General features: G+C 38.0%; 1 protein-coding gene and 1 long non-coding RNA gene across 4 annotated transcripts in view; one reads left to right on the forward strand and one right to left on the reverse strand.

Annotated features, from left to right (window-relative positions):
- Positions 1-4,596: 4,596 nt before the first annotated feature.
- On the reverse strand, positions 4,597-11,465 carry LOC111751968 (uncharacterized). The gene is made up of 2 exons (XR_002786994.2): positions 8,881-11,465; positions 4,597-6,510 (listed from the first exon to the last, which is right to left on the reverse strand). It is a non-coding gene; the product is annotated as an uncharacterized LOC111751968 (long non-coding RNA).
- The window catches only part of LOC100662124 (myeloid cell nuclear differentiation antigen-like), a 64,214-nt gene continuing 53,004 nt past the window's right edge, over positions 11,431-22,640 (forward strand). The window contains exons 1-4 of one of the 3 annotated variants that reach the window (XM_023554148.2): positions 11,431-11,697; positions 18,669-18,953; positions 19,800-19,936; positions 20,480-20,695. In XM_023554148.2, the coding sequence (XP_023409916.2) occupies positions 18,689-18,953; positions 19,800-19,936; positions 20,480-20,695 (618 nt within the window). In that variant the 5' untranslated portion in view covers positions 11,431-11,697; positions 18,669-18,688. The remainder of the gene's footprint in view (positions 11,698-18,668; positions 18,954-19,799; positions 19,937-20,479; positions 20,696-22,640) is intronic. The other 2 variants (XM_010594862.3, XM_064282774.1) reach the window with 2 other exon arrangements.

A 22,640-nucleotide genomic window follows, 5' to 3' on the forward strand; every position in this document is an offset into this window, starting at 1 on the left:
GTCGGTTTGTCATACTGTGGTGTTCTCTGTGTTGCTGTGATGCTGGAAGCTATGCCACTGGTAATTTCAAATACCAGCAGGGTTACCCAGAGTGGGAGATTTCAGCAAAGCTTCCAGACTAAGACAGACTAGGAAGAAGGACCTGGCCTTTTACTTCTAAAAAACATGGCCAGTGGAAACCTTATGCAGAGCAGCAGAACATTGTCTGATACAGCCCGAAAGAAGAGCCCTTCAGATTGGAAGGCACTCAAAAGACGACTGGGGAAGAACTGCCTCCTCAAAGTGGAGTTGATCTTCATGATGTAGATGAAGTAAAGTTTTCAGACCTTAATTTGCTGGTTTAGCAGGAATCAAAATGAGACAAAACAGCTGCAAACATCCGTTGATACCCAGAACATGGAACGTACGAAGTATGAATTTAGGAGAATTGGAAGTTGTCAAAAATTAAATAGAATCCTTGAAATGAACTGGTATTGGCCATTTTGAATCAGACAATCCTATGGTCTTCTATGCCAGGAATGATGGAATGACAAATTGAAGAAGAATGGCGTCACAATCATCGTCAAAAAGAACACTTCAAGATCTATCCTGCAGTACAACACTGTTGGTGATGGTATAATATCCACGTGCTTACAAGCAATGACATAAAGGACATCATACAGAAAGAAAGAAAATGGTCACAAAAAAGACAGAAAACAAAGAAAAGTCCAAACTGGATGTCAGAGGAGATTCTAAAATTTTCTCTTGAATGTAGAGTAGCTAAAGCTAATGGAAGAAATGAAGTAAGAGAATTGAACAGAAGATTTCAAAGGGTGTTTCAAGTAGATAAAGTAAAGTATTGTAATGAAATATGCAAAGACCTGGAGTTAGAAAACCAAAAGGGAAGAACACACTCAGCATTTCTCAAGCTGAGAGAACTGAAGAAAAAATTCAAGCCTCGAGATGCAACACCGAAGGATTCTATGGGCAAAATATTGAATGATGCAGGAAGCATCAAAAGAAGATGAAAGGAATACACAGAGTCACTGTACCAAAAAGTATTGGTCAAGAGTCAACCATTTCAGGAGGTAGCAGTCCAAGCTGCTCTGAAGGCACTGGCAAAAAAAAAAAAAAAAAAGGTCCAGGAAGTGACAGAATACCAACTGAGATGTTCCAACAAATGGACTCAACATTGGAAGTGCTTACACATCTATGCCGAGAGATTTGGAAGACAGCTACTTGGCCAACTGACTGGAAGAGCTCCAGATTTATGACCATTCCCAAGAAAGGTGATTCAACTGAAAGCAGAAATTCAACTGAAAGCAGAAATCGTTGAACAATATCATTAATATCACATACTAGTAAAGTTTTTCTGAAGATAATTCAATACAGTTGCAGCAGTGCATCAACAGAGAACTGCCAGAAATTCAAGCCAGATACAGAAGAGAAAGTGGAACAAGGGATATCATGGCTGATGTCAGATGGATCTTGTCTGAAGGCAGAGAATACCAGAAAGATGTTTACCTGTGTTTTATTGACTATGAAAAGGCATTCCACTGTGTGGGTCATAACAAATTATAGATAACACTGTGGAGAATGGGAATTCTAGAACACTTAATTGTGTTCACGAGTAACCTGTACGAAGATGAAGAGGCTGTTGTTCGAACAGAACAAGGCTTTACCTCATAGTTTAAAATCAGGAGAAGTGTGTGTCAGGGTTGCATCCTTTCACCACATTTATTCAATCTATATGCTGAGAAATAATCCAAGAAGCTGGACTATATGAAGAAGAACGTGAAAACAGGATTAGAGGAAAATTTATTAACAATCTGTGAGATACAGATGACACAACTTTGCTTGCTGAAAGTGAAGAGGACTCGAAGTACTTACTAATGAAGATCAAAGACTACAACCTTCATGGGGATTACGCCTCATCATAAAGACAACAAATATCCTCACAGCTGGAGTGATAAGGAACATCATGATAAACAGAGAAAAGATTGAATTATCAAGGATTTCATTTTACTTGGATCCACAATCAACACCCATAGAAACAGCAATCAAAAAAAATCAAATGATGTATTACATTGAACAAATCTGCTGCAAAAGACCTCTTTAAATTGTTAAAAAGCAAAGATGTCACTTTGGGGACTAAGGTACACCTGACCCAAGCCATGGTATTTTCAATTGCCTTATATGTATGTAAAAACTGGACAACAAATAAGGAAGACAGAAGAATTAATGCCTTTGAGTTGTGGTGCTGATGAAGAATGTTGAATACACCATGGGCTGCCAGAAGAACAAACAAATCTGTCTTGAAGTAAGTACACCCAAAATGCTCCTCAGAAGCTAGAATGGCAAGAATTCCTGTCATGTATTTTGGACATGTTATCAGGTGGGATCATTCTCTGGAGAAGGACATGATGGTTGGTAAAGTAGAGGGTCAGTGAAAAAGAGGAAGACGTTCAATGAGTCTTCCTCCAACTTTCTTCTTCTTTGTCTATATTGTGTATTCTGAATTGTGCATTCTTCATCTTCTGTCTTAGACCTTCTGAGTGTTTGTCTTTCCATATAAGCTTAGAATCAATGTGTTAATATCTACAAAATAACTTGCTGGAATTTTGATTGAGGTTTCTTTGAATCTGTAGATCATGTTGGGAAAAACTGACATTTTAATGTTATGGATTTTTCCTACCCATGAACATGGATAATCTATCCATTTGCTTAGATATTCTTTGCTTTCTTTCGTCAGAGTTTTGTACATTTCCTGATATAGATTATGTACATTTTTATTAGATTCATAATTAAGCATTTCATTTTTTAGTCTTAGGGAAAATAGTATTATGTTTTTAATTTCAAATTCCAAATGGTCATTGTTAGTATAAAAGGAAGCAATTGACGTACTTATATTATTAATCTTGTGGCCCACAACCTTACTATAAACACCTAAATGCCCATCAACCAATGAATGGATAAACAAACTGGGATACATACACACAATGAAATACCACACAGAAAAGAATATTGAAGAATCCATGAAACATCTCATAACACGGATGAATCTGGAGGACCTTGTGCTCAGTGAAATAAACCATTTACAAAAGGACAAATACTGTATGAGACCACTATTATAAAAGGTCAAGAATAGATTTTGACATGGAAAGAAACATTCTTTGGTGGTTACCAGGAATGGGAGAGGAGGGAGAGAGAATCAATAACTAGACACAACATCACCATCCACACCATCACCCAGTGCCGTCGAGTTGATTCCAGCTCATAGCGACCCTATAGGACAGAGTAGAACTGCCCATAGGGTTTCCAAGGAGTGCCTGGCTGATTCGAACTGCTGACCCTTTGGCTAGCAGCCGTAGCACTTAACCACTACGCCACCAGAGTTTCCAACTAGATACTAGAGAAGTGTTAATTCTGGTGAAGGGAAAGGCAATATACAATATGGGGGAAGTTAGCACAACATGACCAAGGCAAAGGAAGACACTGAGAGGCATGTAAAAGTCAAGGGCAACTATGGTAGATGACATAACATATTCAAACCTGCAATAACAGTAATAACAAACAATAATTTGTGAACAGATACATGGTAAATATATATGTTAAATAGGCAAGGGAGGTTGTACAAGAGTACACCAGCATACATATACAGGTATGGTTATGGATATCTCTACATACATATTTGCAAATGCTGCATGTATGCTCATTTATTTAATAGACCACATAGTAGGCACAGTTATAGAAACCACTTAGACTTTGGGACAGAATTACTGGACTGGAAGGCTAAGGACCATAGTCTCAGGGGACACATAGGTCAAATGGCAAAACACAATTCATAAAGATAATGTTCTACACTGTAATCTGGTGAGTAGAGTCTGGGATCTTAAAAGCTTGTGAGCAACCATCTAAGAAGCAGCCATTGGTCTCTTTCTGCTTGGAGCAAAGGAAGATGAAGAAAACCGAAGACTCAAAGAAGCACCACAGCCTCATCTAATCTGAGACCAGAATTAGATGGTGCCTGGCTGCCACTACCAACCACTCTGTCTGGGACCACAATAGAAGGTCCCGGTTAGAATGGGTAAAACATGTAGAACAAAATTCAAATTCATAAAAAAGACCAGACTTACTGGTTTGAAAGAGAGTGGAGGAACCCCTGAGACTACTGCCCTAAGACAGCCTCCTAACTTGGAAGCGAAGACACGCCCGGAGGCCACCTTTCAGCCAAGTAACAGGCAAGACTATAAAATAAACAATAACACCCATGAAGAAGGTGCTCCTTAGAGCGATCAACTATACAAAACCAAAAGGGCAACATTTGACCAAACCAAAGATGAGAAGGCAGGGAGGGGCAGAGAAACCGTACGAATGGAAATGGGGAACCCAGGGAGGAAATTGGGAGAGTGCTGATACATTGCTGGGATTGCAACCAATGTCACAGAACAATTTGTGCATGGATTTTGATTGGAAAACTAACTTGCTATGTAGACTTTCACTTAAAGCACAATAAAATGTGCAAAAAAAATCAGCAGCTCATGAGTCACCAAAATATATGTATAAAACCTCTTTCTATGTCTGTAACACAAAAATAAGAATTTTAATGGTTGCATAGCATCCCCAATTATAATGCAAATTTACCATAATGACATGGAGATTATTTCCAATATTTTACTATGAATATTCTTAAATGTACACCTTTATACTCTTGTCTGTCCTCCCCCACCCCTGGAGCAGAATTCTTGGATCAAAGGATATGCACATTTTAGAAGTTTCAAATTCTTATTGAGAAAAAGTCTTTCAGGATGTTGGTACCATTAGATAGAGTCACCTTTGGTAACCACTTGTCATCGAATGGTTCCAACTCATGGTGATCCCATGTATGGAAAAGTAGAACTGTGCTCCATAGGGTCTATCAATTCGTGACCTTTTGGAAGTAGCTTGCCTAGTCCTTTCTTCTGAGATGCCTCTGGATGGACTCTAACCTCCAACATTTTGGTTAGTAGTTGATCGCTTAACCATTTACGCCACCCAGGGACTCTTCCACCTTTGATAGAGGATTACTATTTCCTACATCCACTAGATTATTTTTGCTGAGCTGATGGGTGAAAATGGCGTACTATTTTTGTTTGCATTAATGTAATTACTATGAGAGTTTAACACTTTTTATTGTGTTGTAGTTATGTTGTACTATTTATTTGATAAATTACCTGTTCATGTCTCTTGCGCATCCCCCCACCCTGGTATTATTGCTTTTTCATATTGATTTGTAAGCATATTTTGCGTATGATAGAGTGTATATTTCATTGCACAGATTACTTGCTATTATTCTATAAACATTAAGAAATATAGATAAGCAAAAGGAGTAAAAATCAATAAAATTCCACCAACTGGAGTCAAATGCTGCCGATATTTTGGTATATATTCTTCCAGAATATCTCCATACAAATATCGTCACAATATACATGACTTTTCACTTAATTTACTGTGAAAATCTTTTCACGTCAATAAATATAGATGGACATAAATAAATGAAAATTTTCTGATTTACTATCTGATCATGTCATCCTTTCACTTCACTTCTCCACACCTGGTTTTTCTAGTCTCCTTTACTCTTTTTTTTTTTTTTTTTTACTCTTATCTCTATAAAAGAAAAACCCTTTTTTGCCTAATTCTTGTGACATTCCTGATCTATGGCCAGAGTGCAGTAGTCTTTTTCTTTCTGAAAAAAGTCTTTCCCTATCTAAGTGTGTTTTTTTTTTTTTTTTTGGTTGTTGTTGTTTACAACAACTAAAGCTAACGTGAATATAAATAATTCCAATACAAATACTGACACATTCAGGCATGCAGACATGCCTATGCACTTACATTGCCCCACTTCTCATAGTCCCTAAATCTGCCATCTCTGGATTCTAATCTAAGCGACAGCATTGCTCCATTAAAACCCTCACCCTGTGTATGCTCCTCCCAACTTTTGATCCAAATAGGACCTCCTTTGGCTGGTATGAAAGATCTAGTCTCGTTCATTTGCTCTAAGACAAAAAACTTCTTATCAGCTTTCCAACTGTATTTTCTGCTGTTCCTCTTCTTAATATACAGCTTCCAGACCAAATTTCCATCAGGTGGAAGCATGCGTAAAGCAAAAATGAAAGAATAATGAATCTACGCTAAATGATAGTACAGGTCTCCTAAGGACATTAAATATCTAAACTCAACATTTAAAGTATATTGACTTTTGCTCCTTGTAATGACAGAGTAACTGGTACCAGACTAGCCTATCCACGATAAGCAACGACACAATTGAATAAAAAACATGAGGCAATAGCTTTTAGGTATTGAACAATAGGGAAAAATGCTAGATTCCCTGATGAAATGAAAATTCACAGGGTGAGCTCCACAGTTGCCCAGAGCTCTGTCTTTGGAGGGTTTCCTGACTGTAAGCCAGTGAGTAGGTTTCAAAGCAGAGCATGGCTGTCACACTGCAGGGAGGATGTATAGGTCAGATCATGGCAGCTAAAGGGCTGGAATCTGGGGAGAAGAAAGCAGTTATTTACAGTCATTTAGGGTTCATTAATATGGGTGAGACAACATGAGGCTTATCAGAGGGCAGCTGCTATGCAGTTGAGAACAGAACGCAGATATAAGAGAGCAAAGAGTGCGAGATGATCTTCAGTGTCCTAGGAAACTAGCTGTAATACCAGAAAGGTTGCACCTTAAGAGTAGGGGATAAACACTAAAATAGGGACTATCCTAAAAACTGCTTGAACAAAGCCTTAAAACCAAGCCCTGACATGAGTCAGAGAAAACACTGAATTTGAGCCCTGCCAAATAAGTGAGGCTAGAGAAATATCCTGGAATGTAGACAAATTTTCTGTAACAAAGCCTAAAATCAAGCCCTGACATGAGTCAGAGAAAAGTTAGAATTCCAGTTGCCAAATAAGAGGAGCTTAGGAAATATCTTGGCCAACTTATCAGAAAATTATAACTATCCTATAAAAAAAATAAATTCACCTAATTACACAGCTTCAAAATTATAAAGCAAAAACTGACAGCATTAAATGGAGTATGAGTCAAGTAAGCAATCATAGTAAGGTGTTGAAAATCTCACATTCAGTAAGTGATAGAACAAGGAGAAGAAAATTAGGATGAATATTGTAAAATATTAACAGTACATTCAACCGGTATGACTTCATTGCCACTTACAGAACACTACAAAAACAACTGGAGACTAGACATTCTTTTCAAGTGTATGTGAAATGTTCATCAAAATGAAATATATGCAGGGTGTTACAGTTATCCCAGTAAAATTCACAAGTCTGAAACCTTACAGTATATGTCATGAACACCAAAAAACCAAACCAAACCCAGTGCCGTCGAGTTGATCCCGACTCATAGCGACCCTATAGGACAGAGTATAACTGCCCCACAGAGTTTCCTAGAAGGGCCTGGCGGATTCAAACTGCCAACCCTTTGGTTAGCAGCTACAGCACTTAACCACTACGCCACCAGGGTTTCCTGTCATGAACACAACAGAACTAAATCAGAAATCAATAACAATAAGGTATCTAGAAATTTCCCAAATATTTTGAAATGATATAATGCATTTTAAAATAATCCAAAATTTAAAGAATGAATACCAAGTCATATTACAAACAATAAAAACACACAATACAAAACTTACAAAGTATAGCAAAAAGTGAGGCTTAAGGTAAAAAAATACTACTATTTTGAATAAACGTATGAAAATATAATTGAAGAATAGCATCAGTGATATAAATTTCCACCTTACAACACTGGAAAAAAATGAGAGCAAAGCAAACAATAAGTAAATATAGAAACAACAAAATTATTAGCAAAAACCAATGCACAGCAAAGCAGACAAAAGGAAAGAATACGAACAGTGAGTAGGTTCTTAAAAAGATTAACAGACCCAGTAAGTCACTGATAAGACTAATCGAGAAAAGTAAAAGGGAAACACCACCAATAACTAGTATCAGAAATGAAAAGGGGATAATTGTACAGATTCTACAGATACTAAATGAATAGTAAAACATCATTAAAAACTTATGACATTTGATAACTTAGAACCAAATGGGCAAATTGCTTGTACAACACAATTTATTAAAACTGTTACAGAAAGAAATACCTTTGTGCATTGCTGGTGGGAATGCTATTTTCTATTTTTCTGATAATAGCCATCCAAGTGAGTATGATTAGAAGGGACCAGTCCCTGGAGAAGGACGTCATAATTGGTAGAGGGTCAGTGAAACAGAGGAAAACTCTCAAGGAGATGGCATGACACAGGGGCAGCAACGATGGGCTCAAGCATGGCAATGGTTGTGAGCATGGCACAGGATTGGGCAATGTTTCGTTCTGTTGCACACAGGGTGGCTATGAGTCAGAAGAAACTCCACAAAACCTAACAACAACAGTGGGTGTGAAGTTTTCACTTGCCTGGAAATATTACCAGGCAGGACTACCTGATGCCATTACCAGATAAAGACACTAGAAGAAAATTAAAGGTCAATGACCCTCATGAGCATAAGTGCAAAAAGATTTGCCAAAATATTAAAACATTAAATACATCAATATGTAAAAAAGGTTAACAAACCAAAACCACCACTGCCGTTGAGTCAATTCTGACTCATAGCAACCCTGTAGGACAGAGTAGAACCGCCCTATGGAGTTTCCAAGGCTATGATCTTTACAGAAGCTGACAGACACATCTTTTTACTGCGGAGCAACTGGTAGGTTTGAACTGTCAACCTTTCAGTTAACAGCCGAGCACTTTAACAACTACACTACCAGGGCTCCAACAAAGTTTAATACAGCATAAAAAGTGTATTTTATCACAAGAATACAAGATTAGTTTCAACATTCAAAACTCAATCATCTTACCCATTTCCTCCTGAAAAAGAAACTGAATTTCCTGAGAAGGTAAAAGGAGGCCCATTGTGAAGGTGGCTGATGGCTAGAAATGAGTAAATCAACCTGGCCAGGTCAGGCTCACGCACTAACAGGTTTTGTTCTGGCCCTTAGGAATAAGAAAGTAGAGAAGGGTTTTTAATTTGACTATACCTCAAACGGTTTCCCGTTCCATTTTTTTTCTGAGTCTACAGACCTTACCACTATATCTTTTAGCCCTGGGCCTAATACGACGTTAAAGGGTTTGATTGCTATTTTTTTTGTGAAATTGTTCTGTTGTTTGCTTTTCTCTTTAATATACTTCTGGCATCTTCTAGACTGATAAGTTAGGACATCAAGCTGATTGAGACTTTTCCTGAGGACTTCCGGTGTCCTAGTGGAATAGTACTTAGGATGGTAACAGGTCACGCAGATATATCCAGACATCTTTTTCCCACATTAGGCATTCTCTCATTTCCTACTTATAAGTAATGAGCTCATATCATTACAATAATAAAGTCTTGCAAATTATGGAAGAGCCTCTAGAAGGGTTGAGGGCTAAATAAATTCTTTTTATCTGTATGATGGCCCAAATCACCAATTAATTGGTCACTACCTTAAAGTTTTTTACCTGAAAGTCTAGATGACTGCCTCCTTCCCCCTCCCCTGTTTCTCATTTATTTGGTCCATCTACTAAAATTCCAGCTTAGCAGTATACTTTTGGGAGCATTGCTCTGACTTCACTCCATTTGGACTGATAATTTGTGTTTGTCTGCTGGAGTACCAACACAGGGTAGCACTCTACGTAACTTAGTTTCTAGAAAATAAACGAGAAAATGTTCTGAATCATGGTCATTCCTGCCTTGTTTCATCTACCCCCTAACCTCTGGGTTGAGGCCCTATTGATTTTCCCTAATGTCTCTCTCAACCCTTTACCTTAATACCAGCTCAATGCATTCACATAGGCAGGAAAGTAAGGTCTATAAAAGTGAATCATGAACACCATAGGTGCTCTGGCAGTCACTCAAGATCCTGCTTGCTTCACTATGGCCTACTTCCTCTGGCTTATTCAGATAGTTTCCAAATCCAAACTTCAACTCTGTCCTCCATGATAGTAGTTTAGATTAACCCAATTAGCTTTATTTTTCCCTTCAGACAACCTCAGGCCATCTACCAAATTTAACTGGACTTTAAGAACCTCTTTCCAGTCATGACCTCATCCCTCTTGCAGATCAGCTAGAGGGTTAGCACAATACCATCTGTTGATTAGTGCTACATTTTTGACATCTCAGGACTTAAGTTCTCCAGCCAAATAACCCATTATCATTGAGTCAGTTTCAACTTATAGTGATCCTATAGAACAGAGTAGAACTTCCCCATAGGGTTTCCAAGGCTGTAATCATTTCATTTCTGAAACTGACTGCCACATCTTTCTCCTGTGGAGTGGAGTGCCTGGTGGGTTCGAACTGTGCTTAACGACTGTGCCACTGGGGCTCCTTAAGTTCTCCAAAGTGACTCCATTATCCTCAACGGAAAAAAAAAGCATTGCAGAAAAAATGTTAATCAGGTCCTCAACCCTTCCAGAGGCTCAATGCTCTTGCAGAATTTGCAAGGCTTCGATGTGATCCTGTTATTCACTTGTTTTGGGGAATAATTCAGAAAGGCAAGAGTAATCATGAAGTTGAATCACAGAATAATGGATCCTAGTCACAGTCAGAAAACCCTGGTGGCATAGAGGCTAAGAGCTACCGCTGCTAACCAAAAGGTCAGCAGTTTGAATCCACCACATGCTCCTTGGAAACCCTATGGGGCAGTTCTACTCTGTCCTATAGGGTTGTTTAGTCATACTCAAGAAGGAGCCCCTGGGCAGTGCAAACAGTAAGGCCTGGTAATCTGCTTCTGAAAAGTCACAACATTGAACCCTGTGGAGCAGCTCTACTCTGCACACATGGGGTTGCCATGAGTTGGAATTGACTCAACAGCAACTACCAGCAAGTCATAATCAATAGGGCCACTAGTGCACAATTCATTTCTAAATACTCTAGGAAGAATTGACATATTCACAATGATTTTATACCCCTGATAGGCTCCAGGTTTGTCAGCTGCTAATTACTGTGAGAATGTGTCACTTACTATTGAAGCCACAATGAACTTGATAGCTGATCGGCCTCCATTAAGGAGATGCAGTCAAGTACTGGTAGCCACAGATTCCTCTTCTAAGAACTTCTCCTGCCACTACCACTGTGTGAACAGGAAAGGAGGGAGAATTCACTGGCTGCCTCACTTTCTCCTTTTATATTTCAGCCTCCTTCAAGAGACTTTGGTTTCTACTAACCCATATGTAAGCCTGCTGGATAAAAAGTTCAGATAATGGCACCCCTTTCAGCTACTGGTATCTGTTTAAAAAAAAAAAAAGCATAACTTTGCACTAGTTTTTCATACTGAAACTAAGTTGTTTACAGGAAAGAGACTTCATTTGTCCTGACTGAGGAAATCGAAACTTAAGAACATGTTGGGAGGAGTTTCAAAATTTTTTCATAGATGAATAACTTCTCTCCCCTTGGGAGTTACTGAAGTATGAGATAGCCAGCACTAGCTATGTTTTTAAGAGACTGTAACTAGTGCTATTTTTCCTCGTTATCTTTCAAAATAGTTCAGTTTCTTCACTTTTTTGTGAGATTATAACATCCTACATTCAGCTTCTGGAGAGCTTTCCTGATTTATTTCCTAGCTTAGAAGACATACAGTAATTCTTGTATTTCTGACAAAGCTTTCAGGATCTGGACTACCGTGGAAGAAGTTTCCAGGGAGGTGAGTACTATGAGGAATTCTGTGAAGATCTGGGGACCTACTTAGTAAACATGTTACCGCAAATCGCGGGTTCAAGCTGCCTGCCGCAAAGCCAATACTGAGACAGGGGAGGTAAGCAGTAAGAGGGCTTTATTGAATATCGGTATTCAAGAGACAGAGGGGGTTAAATATCACCCAAATTCTGCCTAATTCTGAAGAGCTAGTGGGAGAGTTTTATAGGGGAAAGGTCAGGGTTACCTGATGTTTTGATCACGCAGTCCACAGATGGTCTTATACATCACAAAACAACTACAAGAAACTCTTTATTAAACTAAAGATATGCCTGTGAGACATCTGGACTCTAATTAGTATATTTGTAACAGGCTGAAAAAAAAATCACATAAGAATCTCTCGGCTAGTGGAACTCTCCTGCCAAGTCCACTCTGGCTGAGACAGGGAGCAAGAAAGACAGTTGTAGATTAAAAAGGTCAGGCATCTTTTCTAGCTGCCATCTTATAGGCTGAAGCCCATTTCTCAAGAGAACAGAGAAGAGAGACCAAGGCCACAGGAGCTAAGAGAGCTCGGCACCCCTTTGGAAGAGACCGGTGCAGATGGTGTAATAAAAAAATGTTTTTAGAAATTACTTAAAGCATCATTATGGTGCTAGTTATATCAAGTTCTGAATCACCCATTGTGAATCGGAGAAAACATGTTATAAGGTATTAGGGTGTTTACTAAGAGTGGAACAGGCTGCTCAGCCATATCTTGAACAGAATCCGTGTCATTTTCTAAAGACTAGAGAGGAATCACAGCTTATGCACCTATACTAAAACAAACGAGAATATGTATTCTCTCCAATATTAAAACACTGGAGAAATACTATTTTCTCTACTTCAGACACACAAAGGGAGATTACTTACAGAGTCTTCTAGGGGAAAAAGTACTGATATTAACTATATTCAGAAAAGTAAAAAAAGGCAATAGCTTTATTTTAATCTAGGCAAACAATGGACTTATTTTATTCTACCACAACTGAAGACTGAAGAAAGAGGAATGCATTTTGAGTATAGTAGGTTTAGAATCATTTCCCTGGGTATACATGCACGTGAGTTGATATTTAGAGGAGAGCTAGGTTTTCTTCACTGGAGGGCGAGGAGGAAAATTGGTAGCAGTGTTGGGGGCCAAGGTTAAAGACAAGATAGTGGCATGAGAAAAGTATCATGAAGTAATATTAAATTTAAAGAAATCTGGACATAAAGTTGCATTATATGGCATTATTCCAATTTTATAAAACATGGAAACACACATAGTAGAAAAAATTCTGATTTTCCCAAGCATGTCATTAAAATACATGGTGTCTTAATGTTTTCATAAGTACGTTTAACTTTTATTTTAGCTCCATTCTATACCAAGTGTTAGAAGCATTGTTTGTCTTTTTGGGATAGTCCCTGCTTTCTTCAAAGTCACAGATAAACTTTGTTGATGGGAGTTTGTAGGGGAGGAAAAAAAAAATTTTTTTTTTTTTTTTTAGGTAGGGTAAATTGCATGTATGTCTGAATTACTATATATAAAATTCCTGTATAGCCTGGAAAAAAATATTTCATTTGTGTTTGAGAGGAATAAGTTTTATAAGTTTTGAAATACTGGTTTCAGAATTCCCCAAATGTTAGAAAGTCTTGTTGTTTAAGCTTGCCAATTGTGTTGATCAATATTTTTTTTTCAGTATTTGCTGTTTCTTTACTCTGCTCTGTAATTGAGATAAGCTGAAATTTCAAAATGTGATTACCATTCTGTCAGTTTTTTCTGGTATATTTTCAACTTTCTGTAAATATACATAAATATATGACTATAAATGTAGGAAAAAGAAGAGCTAGAGAAGAGACAAACTTTTTATACTAACATAAAGTAATAATAAAGAGTATACTTTTGTTATTTACAGGAAATGAATATTTAGAACTATTATATTTTACTGGGACTTTGACATTTATCATTTTAGTTGCCAAAGGAGAGAAAACCAAAATTTAAAAAAGATTTGAAGAAATAATGGGATAAAGTTCTTGGAATTAAACTAACGTGAACCACCTCAGATAGATCAGGCCAATACAGTGCCAATTAGGAGAGTGAAGAAAAAATCCACAAGACACAATGTAGCCAAACTGAAGACTCTCAGAAAGGAAGCCAATCATCTGAAAGCTTCTAGAGAAAAAGGGCATAACCTTCTACTAGTTTTCTTTGTAGAGCAAAACAAGCTACTCTTATGGCCTAAGGTCTATTTAAAGCTTCTCTGATACAAAGTGCTCTCACTGAATTACTGTTTGCATAATAACACATTTTCCAACTTTTTTTTTTTAGCTTTTGAATGACCTTTTGTCTACCACATATAAGCTTTTTTTAAAAATCCAATTAGAAAAATTTTGTCTCATAACAGATTTAATCCATTATCTGTTCTGTTGATTGCTGTTTTTTTAAATGGTTTCTACCATTCTAATTTATTTCAGTTTGTAACACTTACTCTACGCTTCCTTCCCCTTCTTCTTCAGTTTTTTTTTTTTTTTCCTTTCCTGTCTCTATTTTCTCCATGAGGAAAAAGTAACTTAATAAACACGCTATCCACTTGTTTCCTTCTCTCCACCCAACCATGTTCTTGTTTTGTTTCTCTTTGTTCTGGGATTTGTTGCTTTACAAGGCATTGACAGACTTAAGTTCGTTGTTCACTTTTGCCTACCTTTGACCCTGCAGAATTTCTTAGCTTTATTTGTTTATTTTCTTGTCGAATACTACTTCCAAAAGAGTGTTTGGTGGGTATTTTTGTGTTGCAAATCTTCTGTGGCCTTCAATACAGAGAGAATGGTTTTCAGGCCCTCATAATTAAATGCCATTTTGACTACATACAAATATGAGCAATTTCAGAAAGGCTATTTAATGCAGGCACCATATGTAAACGGCCAGGTAGGGTCTAAGTCTTTACACCCAAGTTAAATGCAATAAAACTTATTTAGCAAAACATATGAACATTCACACTACAGTAGTATAAGAAAAATTATATATTGTCTTCTCTTAGATCAGGTTTTAGTTTGCTAATAGATTTTGTTACCAAGCTCACAAAAGGTAAATCTTTTGGTTTCAAAAGTCTTTTGAGTTTCAAAATTGTAGAAATGAGATAATTACTCCATTATCTTCCTGCTTGCAATTTTGCTGTTGGGCAGCTGATTCTTGAATCTTTGTGGTGAACGTGCCCTTTTTCTCTAAAAGCTTTCAGATGATTGGCTTCCTTTCTGAGAGTCTTCAGTTTGGCTACATTGTGTCTTGTGGATTTTTTCTTCACTCTCCTATTTGGCACTGTATTGGCCTGATCTATCTGAGGTGGTTCACGTTAGTTTAATTCCAAGAACTGAATCCCATTATTTCTTCAAATATTTTTTTAATTTTGGTTTTCTCTCCTTTGGCAACTAAAAGTGTATGAGTGTTGACACTTTAGCTTCCATTCTGACATGTCTTAAATTTTCTTTTACATATTCTATATATATTCTATTTCTTAATTCTACCTTAATTCCTTGTGTGAGAATTTTCAATCTTATTTTACAAATCACTAATTTATTTCCTAATTGTATGTATTTTACTGTACAGCCAAATGAGGAGCCAGGGTCTTTTGAACTCCAAAGTCTAAACTCTTATCACTTATATTTGGCTTCCTGAGTCAGTATACTGAGCAAAGATACTGGAAAACAGAAAAGCCATGTTGAGAAAACTATCATTTTTCACAATTAGTCAACCAGACATTACCACATGCTATATTATATTCAGAAACCCTAGTGGCATAGTGGTTAAGAGCTATGGCTGCTAACCAAAAGGTCGGCAGTTCAAATCCACCAGGCACTACTTGGAAACATATGGGGCAGTTCTACTCTGTCCTACAGGGTTGCTATGAGTCAGAGTTGTTTGCCCATTTTTAAATTACATTGTCTTTTTGTAGTTGAGCTGTAGGAGTTCTCTACTGTTGTCGTTACGTTTATTGTTAGGTGCCATTGAGTTGGTTCCGACTCACAGTGACTCTTTGTACAACAAAAGGAAACACTGCCCAGTCCTGCACCAGCCTCACAATCGTTGTTATGCTTGAGCCCATTGTTGCAGCCACTGTGTCAATCCATCTCATTAGGGGTCTTTCTCTTTTTGGATGACACTCTACTTTACCAAACATGATGTCCTTCTCCAGGGACTGGTCCCTCCTGATAACATGTCTAAAGTACATGAGACGAAGTCTCACCATCTGTGCTTCTAAGGAGCATTCTGACTGCGCTTGCTGTAAGGTAGATTTGTTTGTTCTTCTGTCACCTGACGGTATAGTCTATATTCTTCGCCAACACTGTAATACAAAGGTATCAATAATTCTTCAGTCTTCCTTATTCATTGTCCAGGTTTCTAATGCTTACGAGGCGATTGAACACACCATGGCTTGGGTCAGGCACACCTTAGTCTTCAAAGTGACATCTTTACTTCTTAACACTTGAAAGAGGCCTTTTGAAGTAGATTTTCCCAATGCAATACTTCTTTTGATTTCTCGACTGTTACTTCCATGGGCGTTGATCGTGGATCCAAGTAAAATGAAATCCTTGACAACTTCAATCTTTTCTCCATTTATCATGATGTTGTTTATTGGCCCAGTTGTAAGGATGTTTGTTTTCTTTATGTTGAGGTGCAACCCATACTGAAGGCTGTAGTCTTTGATCGTCATCAATAAGTCCTTCAAGCCCTTTTTACTTTCAGCAAGCAAGGTTATGTCATCTGCATAGCACAGGTTGTTAATATGTCTTCCTCCAATCCTGATGCCATGTTCTTCTTCATATAATCCAGCTTCTCAGGTTATTTGCTCAGTGTACAGATTGAATAAACCCACTGCCTTCAAGTTGATTCTGACTCATAGCAACCTTATAGGACAGGGTAGAGCTATCTACTTTCGTCCCCTAAGGTTTCCAAGGCTGTAATCTTTATAGAACTGACTGCCACATCTTTCTCCTGCCACAACCCTGCTGCACATCTCCCCTGACTTTAAACCACGAAACGTTCCCTTGTTCTGTTGGAATGACTGCCTCTTGGTCTATATATAGGTTCCTCGTTAGAGCAATTAAGTGTTCTGGAATTCCCATTCTTCTCAATGTTATCCATAAATTATTATGATCCTTATAGTCGAATGTCTTCATAGTCAATAAAACACAGGTAAACATCTTTACAGTTGTCTTAGTTTTTTTTTTTTAGTCATCTAGTGCAGCAATAACAGAAATTCTACAAGTGGTTGGCTTTAACAAAGAGATATTTATTTCCTCACAGTAAAGTAGGCTAAAAGTCCAAATTCGAAGAGTCAGCTTCAGGGAAAGTTTTTCTCTCTCTGTTGGCTCTGGAAGAAGGTACTTGTTCTCAATCTTTCCATGGTCAAGGAGCTTCTCAGGCACTCTGCTCCTGGTGCTGCTTTCTTGGTGGTATGCTGTCCCCAACTCCCTGCTTGCTTCCCTTTCCTTTTATCTCTTGAGAGATAAAAGGTGGTGCAGGCCACACCCCAGGGAAATCCCCTTTACCTTGGATCAGGGAGGTGACCTGAGTAAGGGTGGTGTTACAATCCCACCCCAATCCTCTCAACATCAAATTACAATCACAAAACAGAGGACAACCACACGATACTGGGAATCATGGCCTTACCAAGTTGGCGCGCACATTTTTGGGGGGACATAATTCAATCCATGGCAATGGTATTATCTGCTTTCAGCCAAGATTCATCTGACTTCAGCAATGGTATTACTGGTTCCATGTCCTCTTATGAATGCAGCTTGCATTTCTGGCAGTTTCTTGTCGATGGACTGCTGCAACCACGTTTGATTTGGATTTCCCTAACGACTAATGATGTTGATCATCTCCATGTGTCTATTGGCTGTTTGTATATTTTCCTTGGAAGAATGTTATCCAAGTCATTTGCCCATATTTATATCACATTGTTTTTCTTTTTGTAGTTGAGCTGTAAGAGTTCTCTATGTGTTCTGGATATTAAACTTTTATCAGATATATTGTTATCAGAATGTTTCTCACATTCTGTAGGCCTTTCAAGGCCTTCTAAACCAAATTAGGGAGGAAGGGTTTTTTCATAAAGAAAATGGAGAAATACTGAAAATTTTCAAGTCAGATAGACCTGTGGTTTTATATAAAGGTGACTAGCTGTATTTATAAAACAAAACAAAAAACCTGATTATTGAATTGGACCTTTAAGGAGAAAAATCAAGCAACTATTATAATAAGCCAGGCAGACCAATAAATCCTGCAATCCTGAACTAAAAACAAACAACCCATTGCCATCAAGTTGATTCTGACTCTAGGGAGCAGCAAAGTGACAATGATATGGAGCCTAACAAAGTGATGGTATTATGTGCACTTAGGACACAGAGGACAGAGTCTAACCCCAAAGGAAAGAAAATTCTAATAAAAACTGATTAAAAAAAGAGCCTAATGGACAGGGTAGGTACCCACCCCAGTATGGAACTGTAGTACCATGGCAGAAGCATAGTCATATAGAAAGACAGGCTGCAGCACGTTTTGCACATAAGCTATTTCCATCAGAGTAGGTGTACGAAGAGTCAGGGGCCAACAGGCTGACACTAAAGGTCAGGGCCCAGGCCTAATAAAGATGGGAAAAGAAACTGGTGACTTTGACACTACACTGCACCTTCTCTAAATATCAGAACAATTGCCTATTTCCAGACCTCCTTCTACCACATACGCCCCTGAACCAAGTCGACTATCATTAATAATAGGGAAGAATTTCTTAGAGCTTCCTAATGCAGTGGTTTTCAACATATTTTCCACAATATTGCGTCTTGTGATTATAGTCCTTTTTGTTACTCACGCTGAGGCCAACACTTTGACATGGACCACTCACTCACACAAGAATGTCCAGTCTTTTAAACTTTCTGTATAAATGTGTAACGCTCTATGTCATTTTTCTCTTGTAGGCTCAGCCATAACTTGAGAGATGACGGCTGAATACAAGAAAATTGTTCTACTGAAAGGATTAGAGAGCATTAATGATTATCAATTTAATACAATTAAGTCTTTACTAGCCCGTGATTTGCAACTGACTAAAAAAATGCAAGATGAATATGATAGAATTAAGATTGCAGACTTGATGGAGGAAAAGTTCCGAGGAGCTGCCTCTGTGGACAAACTAATAGAATTATTCAAAGATATGCCGCAACTTAAAGACCTTGCTAAATCTCTCAGATCAGAGAAGTCAAAAGGTAATAAGGAAAACTTCTTCACAACTGCACTACTCAAACCTCCTCAAATTTGAATAGAACCGTTCTTTGTTTTTTGGGGGTTCTTGGTCAGAGTTGAAACATCCATTTTCCAATTCATGATCAGTAGCCATGATAATGGTGGTATCTCAGATGACATCTACTTGACAACTTAAGCCATTTCCTTTTCTATAAAGGGGATTGTTGTATTTTGGAGAATGTATTTGGAGTTCAGGTACAGAAGAAAAGGCAGAGGGAGTTAATGAGAGAGACTAAGGTTTCCAGTACATCAGTACGTTTAAACACAACAAATAAGATAGCAAAATCGTGGTTTCATCTTATATATTTACATTTAACCAATCAATGCACATATTATCCTCTCTAGTAATGAAGATGAGGCAGTACTTATATGAACACCTACCTGTTAGAGGTTTAAAGGAATTTTCCTCTTATAAAATCATGGGTTAAAAAAACAAAACAAAACAAAACAGATTTTCAAAAGCCAAAGGCAACTCTTAACACTTGGTTGTTTCAGTAAAACAATAGATGTTTTAAAGGAAATGATAGATCAGTGTCAGGAAGGGATTTGACTGACGTGCATGGGAGTCCAGAGATGGGATGGACATGCTCATCACATTGGGGCATGAAGGAAACCATTGAGGACACATGAGACAGTGCCTGTGTCAATGTTGTGACTGCTGTTCACTTTTCAGCCAAGCTGGGCATTAGCAGTAAAAGTAAACAAAAGCATACCTAGACCCACAAGTAGGTGTTGAGGGGAAACAGTCGTAAAACTGTTTCATCTATCTTAAACCAGTTTCCCTGTTCATTGTCTTGTTTCTGCATCAGTTGCAAGGAAAATCAAAGCAAAAGAAGCAACTCCTGCGAAAAAGAGCAGGCAGGAAGAAGCGGATTCAGCCACACCTGTACCCACCACAAGTAAAGCTCTGACACCTGTAGGAGTGGAGGAGACTCCTGGGGGCCAGGTAAGATTGCGGAAGAGAAACAGACTTGCGGACCCACAGAACAAATTCCTTTTATGGCTCTTCCATTTGTTCTCCCAATTCAAGTTCTTGGTTCTTCATTAATTTCCTGTCAAGATTCAGATTTACAAATTGAATAATTATTAACCATCTCCTTCTTGCCAGGGAATGAGCTAGATACTTTATAAATGTAAATACTATGACATAGGTATGACATCATCATCCCTACTACAAAGTTGTGGTAACGGGAGAATCAGATTGGAAAGATGTTTTGCTCATGTTTGCACAAACCTGGATTTACTATTTCAAGTCAGTTAAATCCCACCACAGAGATCATTGGAGGACTCATGTGTATAACTTTCCCTCTATTTAATGATACCCTCTGTGCCCACCTCTCACAATTAGCCAGAGAGTGGGCAGCACTTCCTCAAGTTCCCAGGGAAAACATTTGGAGGTATAAGTACACCTGCTAAACAGTAATAAAAGTGTGTTCTGTTTCATTTGATACTCAAAATGATTAAAGAAAAAAAATTAAATTACTTTCAGAAAAGGAAGAACATAACCAAAGAGAAGTCTGGAATCAAAAAGAAGAAGGTCTCCGAGAAGCAGATCCAGTCTCCCTGTCTATCTGGAGCCAGTACATCTGCCATCATGGGTCACCTCCCACCTTTCCCAACCTTATCATCTACTCCACCCTCCATGGGTTACCCCCTACCTCCCAAGATCTCATCATATACTCCATCCTCCATGTCTTTACCTGAGGTACTTTCTTTGTGCTCCTATTTTCCTTCATTTTCATCAACCAAAAATATAGCAGACAATTTCAAAATTCTGATCTCATGTTCTACTTAAAAATAATGCCAATAATTAATTAATTAATTATATGTGCATGTATATATATAAATGACTGAAACCCTGGTGGCGTAGTGGTTAAGTGCTACAGCTGCTAACCAAAGGGTCTGCAGTTCAAATCTGCCAGGCGCTCCTTGGAAACTCTGTGGGGCAGTTCTACGCTGTCCTATAGGGTCGCTATGAGTCGGAATCCACTCGACAGCATTGGGGTTTTGGGTTATATATGTAAATATAAAGAATTCACTGCTTTTTAATCTTTGGCTTCTACAAGGGTTACTTGATGAAGTTGACATTACTTCTGACCTTAAGAAGTTTTCTGTGTTGTGTTGTCCCCAGGAGGGAGAGGGATATTTAACAATCATAATATACAGCTGAATACAGCAGTGTGTTCACTGTCTATCACTCAAGTCTCCTTCACACTGCTTCCCTTTGCTCACCAATATACACAAGTTTCTTCTACACACCCTGCACCTTTCTTCTTCAGCGTTTTCACACACCATGTTTCCTAAGCTGAAAAGCTCCTAACTTGTCCAAACCTTTTCCCCACTGAATCCCAACACTGATATCTTAATATTGAATCCTCCTACAGACCCCATGCAGAATAGGTGAATTCTTCATGCTGCTCACTTTTTTAAGAGCTTATTATTTTCTTTTCTATCATTTGTGATGTGAGAACTGTAGTTAAGAAATCTTTGTCTTCCCCACCTGACTATGAGCTTTAAGTGCAGTGCTACCCTGTTGGCCCTGTGAACCCTTTTATCCCAGTGTTTCGTTCACTGCCTGCCTCACAGAAGGCTCTCAATAAATACGTTTATTCAATGAAATAATAAAAACTAACCAATAACCAATCAATTCAAAAATAATTGTTAATTATTTGAAATACAACCATCCAGTTATTATCAAATTTTTGTATATATTCTCCTTCATAAATATATACACATATTTTCTCAAAATGATGTCATAAAATGGTCAATATTCTATTACTGGTTTTATTAATTTAACATATCAGTACCATCTTCCGAAGCCCATAAATAGAAATATAAACCATTATGTTAAAAAAAAATCAAACCTGTTGCCATCAGTTTGATTCTGACTCATAGCAACACTATAGGACAGAGTAGAACTGCCCCACAGAGTTTCCAAGGGGTGCCTGGTAGATATGAACTGCCAACCTTTTGGTTAGCAGCCATAGCACTTAACCACTATGTAACAAGGGTTTCCAACCATTATACAGTGGCTGTATAATATTTAACTTCAGGGATGTACCAAAATTTATTTTGAGCATAAATTCCCTGTTGATTGACTTCCTCATATGCCCTATCACACAATTCTCTTTGCAATGAACATGCTTGTGTCCACTACTCCTTTTATGTCCTTCAGAGAAATTGTGTAATTTCTTTCCTGTGGGTCCTGTAACTTTCTTGTCAATTTGAAACTATTTAACTATTAGCATTGTGATTCTTATATTTGAGTCTATTGCTACTGATTAACTTGCTTTTGGGAATATACTTCCTTGTGTTATGGTGAATTGGTCACATTGATGGAAGTCAGATGTACGTAAAGTTCAATATACATAGTGACATAGGTAATATCCCAGGTCAGACCACTACACACTTCTGGACTGTAGAGGCAGCTAGCATAGCTTCACATACTTGTCCCTAGGAAGCGTCTGGCCCACCCTTGCCTCATACTATCTTTTACAGATTAGACAACTTACTTTCTATGAAAGTATTCTACTACACTCATATGAGCCCAGTCCACTGTGTAGAAAAGAAGATAAGGATAAATCAACCTGCTCTGCAACTGAGAAATGTTGTCTGTTCGTGTTTGAGGACACAGCTCAACCACAGTGCTT

This window comes from Loxodonta africana, chromosome 3 (genome assembly GCF_030014295.1).
Source record: "Loxodonta africana isolate mLoxAfr1 chromosome 3, mLoxAfr1.hap2, whole genome shotgun sequence".
NCBI lineage: Eukaryota > Metazoa > Chordata > Mammalia > Proboscidea > Elephantidae > Loxodonta > Loxodonta africana.